Source organism: Pempheris klunzingeri, chromosome 21 (assembly GCF_042242105.1).
Source record: "Pempheris klunzingeri isolate RE-2024b chromosome 21, fPemKlu1.hap1, whole genome shotgun sequence".
NCBI lineage: Eukaryota > Metazoa > Chordata > Actinopteri > Acropomatiformes > Pempheridae > Pempheris > Pempheris klunzingeri.
In genome coordinates this window covers 4,855,704-4,868,996 of record NC_092032.1, presented here as the reverse complement: position 1 = coordinate 4,868,996, position 13,293 = coordinate 4,855,704, and the positions used below count along the sequence as shown (strand labels likewise).

At 42.6% G+C, this 13,293-nt stretch overlaps 1 protein-coding gene across 1 annotated transcript; it reads left to right on the top strand.

Moving 5' to 3' along the window:
- The first annotated feature begins 574 nt into the window (after positions 1-574).
- On the top strand, positions 575-8,025 carry rab18a (RAB18A, member RAS oncogene family). Its single transcript, XM_070853275.1, has 7 exons — positions 575-770; positions 2,973-3,028; positions 4,947-5,008; positions 5,217-5,289; positions 6,082-6,200; positions 6,750-6,816; positions 7,510-8,025. Exons 1-7 carry the CDS (start codon positions 703-705, stop codon positions 7,677-7,679), a joined length of 615 nt encoding a protein of 204 aa, XP_070709376.1. The 5' UTR covers positions 575-702; the 3' UTR covers positions 7,680-8,025.
- Positions 8,026-13,293: the final 5,268 nt, after the last annotated feature.

Below are 13,293 nucleotides of genomic sequence, written 5' to 3'. Positions count from 1 at the left end.
ACATATATAATTCTAGTATTGTTAGCTACAGTATAAGGCTCTGTTCTCAGTATATTGCTTATTTTCACTCGAACATATGGAGCATAAGGCCCATTACATATCCTGTCATGCTTTGGGATAAAAATGGTGTTCAAAGAAATGTTTAACTAATCAAATCACTGAGAAAGATGGAGACATTATATTTGAATTGACTTCATAAAGAAAAAGAAATACTAGGGGAGCCTGCATGTCAAGGACTGGTTCAGTAATATATTTTATTTCAAATATAATAAACTAAATGACACTGATGACCTTAATATGACATATAATAACCATAATTCTGTTGTACTTAAAACTAATGTACATGCACAGTAATTACACAACGACTTAAACAGTAATTATTGGAATAAATAAATAAATAAAAAGCATATTAAAAGAACCAATGAGAGTCGATAGACCTATTAACTGATGCTGCGTGGATCAAATTTACTACAATACCCATGAGTCCCACATGTTGCAGTAGCGTGATCTCATTAGATATTCACGTACACACACCAGGCGGAAGTGCCGAAGAGTCCTACCGGAAATGGTTGGAACGAGGCTGCTAAAGCCAAACTGAATGCTGGGAGCTGTAAACAGGAACGCGAGTCACTTGGGAACGTCGTTTTCAACAGGCTGCTGTAGCCATTTACAGGGAGTAACACATCTCGTGGTGAAAGGAGAATGGAAGAAGACATACTAACGACGCTGAAAATACTGATAATAGGAGAAAGTGGTGTTGGGAAGTCCAGGTAAGCTGAAGTTATCTCTGACGTCCTGCCTCACTGCTAACGTTAGCTAGCTAGCGTTAGCCTAGCAGCCAGCCGAAACTATGAGGTTAAAAAATAATGCGGTGTTTCATATTTACGTGTCAGACCCAGCTGTGGCGGTCCCCTTCTTAAACAGACAACAGGCTACACTGTGTGCCTATTAATGTCTAAAACAAGACTTCTGCTGTGCTGGTGTTCGGCCGATCTCAGCTAACTGACGGTAGCAGTCAGTGACATCATCTTTGTGCACGTCTGACATCGCTGTTAAAAGATGTTGCAATCGAGACCACTTTTTTTTTTCTTTTTTGCCTTCGTGGCTTTACAGCTTTAGGCGTGAACAGTCATCCAACTGTGGCTGTGTGCTAGCAGTTTAAAATCAAGGCACGATTAGCATTAACAGTCACTTCTTCTGTCCTAGATTCTTGTTTCAGCTGTGCCACAAGAAGCCCCGTGTTCCTAACCGTGTTGTCTGCATTTGTAGCTCTGTCTTCTCCAAGATCGACTGACTCACACATCATTATGAGCACAATGACATGTCTACACGAAGTAGCTTAATTTCAGGGGCAATGCTTGTTATAAGCCTGGCCTCTCCAGAGGAACTAAAGGGCTGTATAGCTTTTACACACAGTTGATTTTTCCATTATGTGGTAATCCTTGTTAGCAACCGCAAATCAGCTTAATATTCAAAGCAGAGTATAATGTTTTTACCAACATGAGTCTGGCAATTTATATTGCGTACTATGCCAACATAGAACTTGGTACGGTTTGCTGGTCTCCACTGTGGTCCAGACTGCATGACAGAATCCTGATAGCCAGCCTGAGCCATCAACCATCACATTGCAAATAACGGTATAAAGCGCAGCGTGTCTTCCATAGTCATAGCACACTACACAGGTAATGAGCTGCCCAAAGCCTTGTTGTAAACTGTTGACAAGTGAACTGTCTGGCCAAAAAATCATCTTTCAGTGCAGACTGATAACCGAGTCTCAGATCCTTGAAATAACTAACCGCAACATGATCCACAAAAGGATGTAGGGTATTTTGTGTGGTAATCACAAGACTGAGATTTTCAGCATGATCAACAAGGGATCGAATGCAAAAGGGAGTTGAGAACGCCCTTCACTTTGGATCAGCCAAGTGTTGCCCAGAAGGTTGTAAACAATCTCAGATTGTTACCCCATCTTCAGTTCTTTCTTCCCCTATTCACATTTTTGGCATTATCCTATTTATTTGATTTATTTATTGTAACCCACTGTCATTTTAATTTTGGCTCTGTGCCTGTTCAAGATTTTCTCCATTAGTGCTGGTAGTTTGCACACTGTGATGGCACCGTTGTATTGACTGAGCACAGAGCAGGGACCGAGTTAATGCCAACACCTAGCTTTGCTTATATTTCCAGAAAACATAAGAGTTTTGTGGCTGGCTGTACGGTACACTGCCTGCTAGTGCATCACTGAGGCCAACGGTGTTGTTTCCAGAAAGCAATCTTGTATTTTAATGAAATATGCTTTTGCTTAATACAATAAACTAATTCAGACTTTGTTTAGTTCAAAATGTCATTATTTGAATTATGCTCAGCCAGTTATGCTATTGTCAAGATGGTACACTGACTGGACTAATGTTTGAGGAGCACACATATGTAATTTGTTTCCCTGCGATCTGTGGAAGTCCTTAAATCATCAGGGAGATGTCTGCCTGGCAGCAAGTCCATAAGTTTCATTTTACCTGAACAAATGAACTACACAGAACACATTTCTGTCTTGGCCGTCTCCAAGCATAGCTCATCGGCTGTATGGACCTCAAACAATAAACACTCACTGCTCCAGCATCCCTCTTGATAGCCCGTGAGGAAAAATAAGAGAGTTATACTCGGGTCAGGGGAAAGGAGTGAGCTTATCCCCATCATCAGTGCTGTGATTAAGGCCTATGCACTTGATTAGTAATAGTGAAGAAATGAACCTTGTCCTACTGAGTGCAATCTAGCAGTGACATCATCGGGAGCATGTACACGTAATGTAGCTCAAGGACAAAGCGATCAATAGGAAGAGATAGAGATACAAAATTCAATAAGTCTGGTGCTGCAGGACAGATTATGTGAACAAAGCAAACAGAATTCTCAAAGCTCTGTTGGTTTCTGATTCATAATGAGTCGTAATGTACTTATTTCCCTTTTCCTGTCCACAGCCTCCTCTTGAGATTCACAGATGACACATTTGACCCAGAACAATCAGCAACAATAGGTGAGTAACTCATCGGAGCTAAGGTAATGAAAGACTAAAATAAAACCAAGATCATCGGTAGAGTCACAATGAGCCACAGACTTCAATGGTAGTAAATACAAACGAATGCCCAAAGGAGTTAAAGATCTTAAATTTAGATGTAAATGGTTATGAGAAACACATTTTGGTTGCACATGAAAGAAAATGGAAAATGGGTAGTGCAGGAGGAAATGTACCAGCTCATATTAAACACATTAGTCCTTTGATTGTAAGTTCATTATTGAGGTTATAGTTAGCAGTGGTGCAGAAATGTGTTCCTAATAACCCTAATCATAATTCTAATAACTCCTAATATTCAAAACTTCACATGTACTTTGAAAAGAAAATCCTGCAGCAGACCCGGTCATCCATCTTATGTGGTGAAATGGTGAACTTAAGAGCACATTATTCTTACTAGTGGAGGTTTTTCCAGATTCTGGTGGATCTGTAATTATATCACCCTTTTTAAAGGTATGAATCATTCAATGCACAGCAAGGAGACACCTGTTATGTTTTCAGGTAGCCTTGGAACTGTAACTGCCTCAGTGGGTTTGTGTTCATTAAAGCATTCAACATCTCAAGATTTATACTCTTCTGATAGAGTTTTGACATAGAATTTATTTTTTATTTTTGTGATTTTTGTAAAGGGCTTGTGGCTCACAATGCCGCCTTTGTTAAAGCAACCAAAAGCAAAGGTTCCAGGAGACACTGAAACGGTTAAAACACTTTTTTCCAAGGTTAAGGCATGGATCACTGCTGTTCTACTTGGCCAGCGGGGAATCTTTGCCAAACAGATGTCTTTATTGGAGTTAACTTTCCTTCGTTGACTCACATTCCCTCAGTTTCAGTCAGAAATCACTTTTAATCTTCTACCACTTGATGTGAAGCCATATATTTTCATCTTTACTGCCTAAAGCAATTCAATTTGGACTGTATTTCTCGCTTTGACACTGGCTTTCTCAGTGCGTTGTCAGATTAGCATCTTGTGATATTACAAACTGATGCTTTACTCTATGTTATCAGAATAAACACCCGTCTGAATTTGTACAGAACTAAAGCAGGAGAGACTGGTCCAGGTTCAGGGAACTGTTTAGTGTAAACTCCTCCACGTTCATCTGGCAACACTATCTGAACAACCCTGCTGGACTCCAGGAAGAGCCAGTTGTTGTGACTGTGAACTGTGTGAACAGACTGTGTGCTTGTGCGTAAGTGTGTGTCGTACACATGGTGTATGTCATATATCCTTAGCCTGTCTACATGTCCCGTCTCTCCTCCTGTGTTGGCACCAATTGAACTGCCCTCCCCAGTGCCAGTTATAAAAACAAGCCCATCATGAGTGTACGTTTCCATAGTAAATCTGTCAGTGGATACTAAAACTCAGGCGGCTGTGTCATCTCGACCCTTCACGCTCTGCACACCCAGAGGCAATAGAAGAGATTTACTCGTTCAGGGGTTGGGGAACAACAATTGTTATTTTCACGTAAATGTCTGCTCCTTTGGGACCTGGCAGGATCTTTAGGGCTGACTCGTGGCTCTCTTCGCCATTTCACAGCTGGTGGATTTTTATTTTTTTGATACAGACCTGTATTAGTTTCAGTTTAGGACATTAAACCACACTGCCCGTTTGTGCTTGACATAAATACACAGTCGCTCCACCATCTGAATACAGGACATGGGGCGGTTCATAATGGCGCTCTGAAAAGCTCAGGTTAAAGGAAGTTCAGAGACATTGTGTGGTGTGAATGTTCCACATTTTTGTAATTGATATTTCTAGTCTGGCACCATGATCTAATATTATTGGCACTAATTGGCCGAACCTGTAAGCGTCACCGTATTGGGGCGGCGGTGGGATGAGGTAATCATGACAGCATGAGTGATGGAATGTCTTTCCATTTTCTAGGTGTTGACTTCAAAGTGAAGACCATTACTGTGGATGGTAACAAGGCAAAGCTGGCAATATGGGTAAGTATTTAACCATGTTCACTTTGTGCAGTAACTCCTGCATGACTGTTCTCTAAAATGACCAGCAGATGGCGCTTATATGACACCGCTTCTGGCCTCCCTGAGGGACAGTGGAGTTGTTGCTTATGTCCTGGTTTCCCTTCTGTTTGAGACACCAGTTTCTCCTGTGAGTTTGTAAAGTAGTGCTGAGCTCGTTTGTGTTTTGCAGGACACTGCAGGACAGGAGCGCTTCCGAACCCTGACGCCTAGTTACTACCGCGGTGCCCAGGGAGTCATCCTGGGTAAGACGAGCCGCAGACGCCATCATTGCTAAGGCGTGTGTGTTCGTGTGCATGTGTGTGCCCTCTTCACTTCATCCTGGTTGTAAAGAAAGTGATTGCTTTTCGTCCTGTGACTCACACACACACACACTCTCACACACACACACTCGCCTCTCTCTGGAAGTTAGTTTATACCCGTAAGTCAGACTCCTCAAATGCACATACATGTACAGTATGCATATCACACACATAGGAACTAAGTTAAACGTCTTAAACAGACTTCCTCCACCTAATGGTTTTTGACCACTCTAATGATACAGTATATAGAAACACAAGGCGCCTTGCTATAGCACTGGGACGTAGCACCTGTATGATATTGTCACAGAGTCCTTTTATCAACCATGTGTTTTTAATAGATATTATATTATTTTAGTTCATTTTATCTGAACTCTCTTAACTTCTCTCTTCTTTTTTTTTTTTTTTTTTCCAAAAGTTGAAATTACTCTGGAGGAACAGGAGCAAAGTTTTATTTGACATGTGCTTTTCATTGAAAAAGCCATCAAATGTGTTTTTAAATTTGAGCCTATTAGACTAAATATCATGCAGTGGGACATATTAATGCAGGTCAGTGCCATCATTATGCTAATGTTACTGTTGCCATTGATCATATTGATCGATCACAGATTCAAAGATGGGAAAAATCCAGAGAATTCCAGTGTCATGTCAGATAATTATTATTTTTTTTACATTTTACAGTGTGTTTTTGTGTTTGCCTTCATTCTGAGTGCGGCTTGTTCATTTGCTTTGACACAGTGTATGATGTCACACGACGGGAAACCTTCGCCAAGCTCGACAACTGGCTCAATGAGCTTGAGACGTACTGTACAAGAAACGACCTTGTGAAAATGCTTGTGGGAAATAAAATTGATAGGGTGAGTATGTCTGTGGTGATGTAAATGTGTAAATGTTGGTGCTCCCACTTAGGTTAACAAGCTTGTTTGATTAGAGAGGTGCAGCCATTATGAGTTTTTATGATGGAACTATCTGCCCAAAGAAATAATTCTAATCATAATCTTTAATGTACTTATATCAACGTTTTGACACATTCAAATGAGTTTTTCCGTATTTACAGGAAGTCAGGAATGTAAACTTTGTATAAACATATTTCCTACAGAACAGAAAAATAAATTGCCAAAAATAAGTGTGTTTTTACAAAAGTCAGCTTACAGGCAGCCGACAAATTACAGAACTAAGTGACGGTGGCAGACCCACTTTTATATTTTTGGCAGCTGGTCCTTTACCAGGATACCAGAATCTGTCTGTGGGGATAAAAATGCCCACTAAATAGCGCATTATGAATTCATTGTGTCCTGTTCTTTGTCTGAGAAAATCACTTTTCCTCTCTGCCCTGTGACGACCACAGGAGCTGACAGCTCCACCCGGCAGACCTCAAATAAGCCATTACCTCTCTTTTGTTTTAGGAAAACCACGAACTAGACAGGGCAGAAGGGCTGAAGTTTGCAAGAAAACATTCCATGCTTTTTATAGGTAAGTCGGGAGGATTCCCTACTCCACAAAGGCCTGCTAAGCATGCGTTACAGCAGACTATTACACACTATTAAGTCTAATACTTGCTGAGGAATGCTTGCATAGTCCTATTTATAACACAGGCTTCATATATCCTCTTCCATGGCTCTCATTTCCCCCTGTGCTTTTTACTTTTCAGATATTTCAGTAAAGCACAGCTTGATGCAGTCAAAGTGACTCGCATTTGCGCAAGTGGAAAGATTTCATCTGGTCTTTCCAAGTTTTCCTCAGCATTTCCTAATATTTTAATTCAGATTTGACTTTTTAAATAGGATAGATTTCTTTATCCTATGCTTGTTAGTCCTCTGATGTTTCTGGATATCATCACGTTGCGGAGCGGGTGTTGACTATATTCCCTAATAACCTGTTAAGGTTCACTGTTAGTGTCTGGAGTGACAGTTATTGTTGAGACATTTTCCACCTCTCGCCTGGGAGCTCGTCAGATGATGACATCAAGATGCAGACAGTAATAGTTGTTGTATCTGTATCTCATCTGCTGTCTCCACCATCTCTGTCCTTCCCCTTTAATCCACCTCTCATTGATTTGTCTTGTTTTTTGCCTCTTTCTCCTTTCATCTGTATCTATCCCTGTCACTTCACTCCTATTTTGTCTCTTCCTTTATCACCCCCCCCCCTCTCTATCTGTTCTGCTAGAGGCGAGCGCTAAGACCAGGGACGGCGTTCAGTGTGCATTTGAGGAGCTGGTGGAAAAGATCATCCAGACTCCCGGCTTGTGGCAAAGCGAGAGCCACGGCCGAGGAGTCCAGCTCACCGACGAAGACGCAGGAGGTGGAAGCTGCGGCGGCTACTGCTCCCTGGTCTAGACGACGCACACGTGCACAAACGCGTTCGCACACATGTTCAAACATACATGCGTGAATACCACACACAGTGTCACACACTCAAACAGAAGCATAGACACTAAAAACCCAACCCTGTCCCGCTGCGTGCTGTCCTGAGCTGAGCTCCCTCCTCAGACATGAAGGCAGTGGAGGTCTGACTGTCTCCCCTCCCCTGAGCTGTAAGGGTTGACCATCCACACAGTCTACCTGTGTTCACACGGACACGACTTTTTGCACACTTTCTAATAACAATGCTGCGCTAAAATGCAAACTCGGCTCAGCCTTCCTCTTCATGGAATTTGAGCGGTTCTTCTTTTTTTTTTTTTTTTTCTTTTCTCTCCTCTGTTTTGTTTTGAGTTACAGTTTTGTGCAGTTGAGAAACCTTGATCAAAATATTAAGCATTCTCATTTCATACCGAGTCTAAAAGTATAAACCAAAGTTTGTCAGTCACATGGCTAAATGTCTGAGCTATGATGATGCGAATGGAAAATCAGTTTTGACCAGGGTTCTCCTTTGTCTCCAGCATGCTTATCGTCCTCAGAGTGCACCTTGCCTTAGCAAGCACATCTATACCAGTGCAGGGCCGACTTTTCTCCACTGTTTGTTTTTCCTCTGCTCTGCTCTGCTCTGTGCTTGATCCCGCCCCTCAGACTCTGAACATTCTGCTGCTTATGGAGGAGCTTATCAAGTCAAGCCATCGTATTCCATCTCAAAACCCTCAGTCAAAGGCTCGGATCATGTGTCTCTGTTGTCCACACAACTGCCTCTTTTCTTCAGAATATAATAGATTTACCAAGCGTCTGGAATGACGTTTTACTACTTTATTGACTCGGACTTCAAACCATTGGTGTGTTTTGAAGAGTGCATAAATCAAAAGAGATTGGCACCAGCGAGCTCTCCACTGAGTGCCGAGAGAAGAGAGAATCTCTTAAAATTGCACGCCTTGTGTTGTAACGAGTTGCTTTAATGAAGTGCAACTTAATGGCTCTCCCTCACCCAGACAGATAATATCAGTAATATCACTAGCATTGCTACGGCCTTTCACATGCATCCCTTTGACTGGACCGAGACAAAGGAAAAGTGTTCAATATTAGACAGGGCAGTGAGTCATAAGGGTGTTTCCACTGAATTTGGAAAATCAAAGCAAAAGCTGTGCTCCACACTCCTAATGGATTTCACAGTACATCTATCGGTGTTTGTGTTTGAGAGGCGGTCATAAATGTACTGTACCCCTGACCTCTCACCATGTTTGTAGTATTCGAGTGCTGGTGCGTGTTCTGGGAAATTCTGGGAAATGTAGTTTTGAGAGTTGGATCTTGCAACGGCGACGACATGGATTCGGGCATGTCTTATTACAAATTACATTTTTTTTTTTTTTTTAAATCTCTTTTTAACTGCATGGAAAACTCTGCGTGCCATTTTGTGTTTGTTTGTCCAGTGAATGGCCTTGAGAGGCGACTTACTGTAAACACTTTAACTTATATTTAGCTCGAGATAAAACATTGTATACAGGTTTACCATTTGAATCTAATGGTAAAATGAAACAAAAAGGAAGTAGGCTTTTACATATTAAACTGGTATAGCTGTCTTTTTTTTTTTTGTTTTGTTTTCAGATATATGTTGAAACATGTATACCTTGTAAATTGTGTCTATTTTAGGAATTTGGTGGTATAATTCCCGTATTAATTGTAAAGCTGAATGTATACATGTTTCACTACAGACCGCCCTATGTATTAAACAAAATAAAATTCTTTTTTAAGTGAATGTGTCGATGGCAATGCAGCACCAAGCCATCTGTACCTCGAAGAGCCACGTCGTATTTTCTAGTAATCACTCTTATGTCCAAGTCTTGGACGATGACCAATAACTCTGCTGTCATCGTTGCCACATTGGAAATGTCACTGTTAGGTGATGGGTTTTTCACTCCGCGCCCTTCACATTCCTCTGTCCTCAGAATAAAGACTTGTGTTTAAACAGTGTCCGAGGAACCCTCAGGCCCCAGACGTGTGATCTATCTAAATCATCTTTTTGGCAGACTTCTCAGGAAACACCACCACGGCCATAACTCACTCTATCAGTGCTTTAACTGGGATGTGCATAATTCCTGGGTGATTATGAAAGGGTCGGGGCTGGCAGAGAAAGTGAAGACTCTTCCCTTGTAGCATATCCCTCATCTCCTGCCGCAGTCCAGGCAGCCGTCTGGAAATATGTCTCGGTCAAACAACAACAGAGACACGCAGTGTAATAATGCCTTCATGTGGTCCAACCATGTGCTGAGCTGCAGCGCTGCTGCTTCCTCATGCCTGCACTGGAAAAACATCAGCTACTCAAGGGGCTGAGCTGACAGATTCTCTATTTTCTGAGAATAATTTATAAAGCCGCTCAATTCACGTTCCTTTTATTGCCACACCATGAGAAGTAGAGCAGCGTGCAATAGCCTATTCATTGTCCTTTGAAAACTGAAAAGTGCTGCTTATTTGGAGGACTGGAGATGTCGTTTAATGCAGAATTGACTCATTTTTGGGATGCAAAATAAATTATTCTCTATCAATAGGTTTTGCTTTGGTTTTTTAGTATAAATCATAATCAAAAATGCTCATCACAAAGTCCCAAAGTGACGTCTTTAAATTGCTTGATTTGTCCAACCAATGATCCACAAACCAAAAAATGTTCATTTACAAACATATAAATCGATCAATTGAGAAGATGAAACCTGCAAATGGCTGATATTTTGTTTGACTAATGATAATCACATTTCAAAATTGCTGCAGATTGAGCAATTTTGTGTTGCTGTATGAGAGCTGCTAACATCAGCACACTAACATTCACAACGACGGTGCTAACACACTAAGTTGTGCATTTTCAACAAATTAGAAGGGAAATCTCATGGTAGTCTCGCACAAAGATCAGGGGATCACCAAAAGTCCAAGATTTCAAGAGCTGTTGAGATATTTTCAGACATTACCGAAAACCTACCATACCAAAAACAAAATAATCATCAAGGAGATCTCGTGTTTCACCTGGTCACCCAAAGCAGTGGGTCAAAAGTAGACCTCATGTTGGTTTAAGAAAGAACATTTCACTGATAAACACAGAGCAGAGTAGCTTCCAGACCACAGAGAGCACAACAAGACTCAGAAACATGCAGAACCCTCAGAACCTTTATTCCCTGCCCCACCTTGTTGCCTCAGAAGCCTGTGAGCTGCACCGCAGGGGCAGCTTGACAGACTGCTTTCTGTCTTGTTGTGTGCGTCTGAGCATGCAGCCATGTGCTCTAAGCTAACAGAGCAGATCTGGCTCTCATTAATGGAGCCTTGTCTCTCTGCTCCTCCTTTGCCTGCTGCAGCGGTGGGCTGTATGGATTAGCGCTCAGACGGGCTCCTCGGGGGACCAGTCATGCTGTCATGTGTAAAACGTTATGAGGCATCGGGCATCGTTTCATAAGGTGTTGGGTTCCCGGACGTCACTCACTTTGTCATGCTCGCAGCCGCTTCGCTATCAGGTAATTGTTTTGCCATGCTGGCTCTCAAGAGAGCGAGAGGATGATTGGAAAGATCATCCTCTGCCACCACCACCTGAATTGCATATTGTGGTGAGGAACTAATATGTTTGCCATAAGGTCAGCGCTGCGATAATGAGAACGTGATAGGGCTGGGTGACACGGAGGTGCAGCAAGTCCTTCTCCGAGTTCACTTTAACAGAGTTCTTGGACAAGAGTGCAGGGCCCTCGGGTCTCGGTGGGTTGAACCTTCGCAAGCATGATCAAACTTCTCTTTCCTCTCTCTGAAAACAACCGTCCTTGTTCTGGGCTGAAGGACTCCGAGGCACCTGCAGGTCTGCGGACTGTTTCACTGTTTATGTTCTGAGTTGAGGTAGAGGAAAATGCCCCCTTTTTTCGCTGCTGCTCTTTCCTTCCTGTAAAGTCAGCCGCTGAAGCTCTGGCTTCTCTTAGGTTACCCTCTGAGCACGAGGAGAGCGTGAGGTAATGACCGGCGCGCTCAGAACTGATGGCTCTGTCACTGCAGGTGGAAACACTTTGATTATGTGGAACCTTGTGTTTACATTGTTGCGTCCGTGTACATTTAGACCCTTTGACATTCCATCAGGCGGCGGGAGCGTCCCGTTTCAGGATTCTGATCTGTTTTGAGCTGTGTGACCTGCACGAGGCCTCAGTGTTTTTTGGGTTATAGTGAAGTCAGTCAACCCCCACACCCCCACACCCCACCCACCCCCGCTCTTGACTCTCTGTGACAATCCTTTTACCTTCTTGTGTGGGACTGGCTGAGTATTTTTATATTAAATCATATGTCAAGCTAAGAAGACTACCTGAATGGTCGTAGTGTTAAATGTTCGGAATAAAAACATCTTTGAGGAGCAGTCCTACCTGAAAGTAATCTGGATTCTGTCAATACAAAGGCTCAGCCACATCCTCAGAAGCAGCAGGCCTGTGTGTGTACCCATCAATCACTTGGAGCCCATAACTTAATAAGAACAGGCCTGGGGTAAGCAGGAAACCTCCATCCTTGTTTGGTGTGAACCTCTGGCCTCGGATCCATGTAAGTCAATTCAACCAGTAATAGAGTAATAATTGAGTTTCCTCGTATTTGATACTCTGCCAATCTAATTTAAACCTAAATGATTGTATTGTAACCTACTCTTGTTATTTTCAAAAACATGGCGCCCTTTGTACAGGCCCTAAAGAAAGCAGGAGACGGGGGCTCCGCACCCTTGAAGAGAAAACTCTTCGGGCCATGGGGGTTGCTTTCTTTCTGGCCTCAGGTTACTGTGGCAATAAGCACGACGGCCCGAAGACAGACTGGCAGCAGGGGCTCCGCTGTCCTTTAGAGACAAAATGGATGGATGAGTAACTTCATTCATCAATCCCACCACCCATGTTCCTCATGTTCACGGCGCTCCCACCCCGCGTGGCGTATCGGCGGCCAAACGTCACCTCTCCTCCTCGGATTCCGCGGTCGTGTCGTCATTCGGTGTGTCAGGGCGCCCAGTCAGTCCTCGCTCATGCTACCGCTGCAACATGGAAGCAAATACCCATGTACTCAGGCCATCGGCTTCTATAATAAACTAATCACTTTGTGTCAACATGGAACGGGTGTAAGCTTTCCATATGCCTCAAACACTTTCACGGACTAGACACATGCTCTGCTGCAGTGCTTTGCTTCCAGTGAAAAAAAACACATTAATAAACTCCCCTTTGGGTGAGATGATTGGCATGTATAGAAATAAATTCAGTATTTTGTATAAATAATCTGGCCCCTGTGTTGTAATTGTGCTGCTTATTTTTCTTTGCCAAGCTGATCTCGATTTTGGGGTTGGACCAGAGAATTTGTTTTAAACCACCAAGACTAAAGACCCCAATTTCACTGACTTTGAAGAGACAAGGAGGTCTGGAAGACCTTGGAAGATCTGCTGTTTCTACAAAGAAGCTGTTTTTCCATCCGGCCAGACATCAACCTGGCAGACGTCAGGGACACAGTTCAGAGGTTGAACTTTTTGGCACTTTCTTTTGGTCTTGCAAGGTCTTGCAGCTTGAGGCCTTAACATTATACCTTATACCTATACCTACCTATACCTGAC

Excerpts from the sequence above, each read along its gene's own strand:
- rab18a (XM_070853275.1), top strand. The coding sequence starts at position 703 with ATGGAAGAAGACATACTAACGACGCTGAAAATACTGATAATAGGAGAA. Across the intron at positions 5,290-6,081 it reads TGCCCAGGGAGTCATCCTGG|TGTATGATGTCACACGACGG; the intron begins GTAAGACGAGCC and ends GCTTTGACACAG. Across the intron at positions 6,817-7,509 it reads ACATTCCATGCTTTTTATAG|AGGCGAGCGCTAAGACCAGG; the intron begins GTAAGTCGGGAG and ends CTGTTCTGCTAG.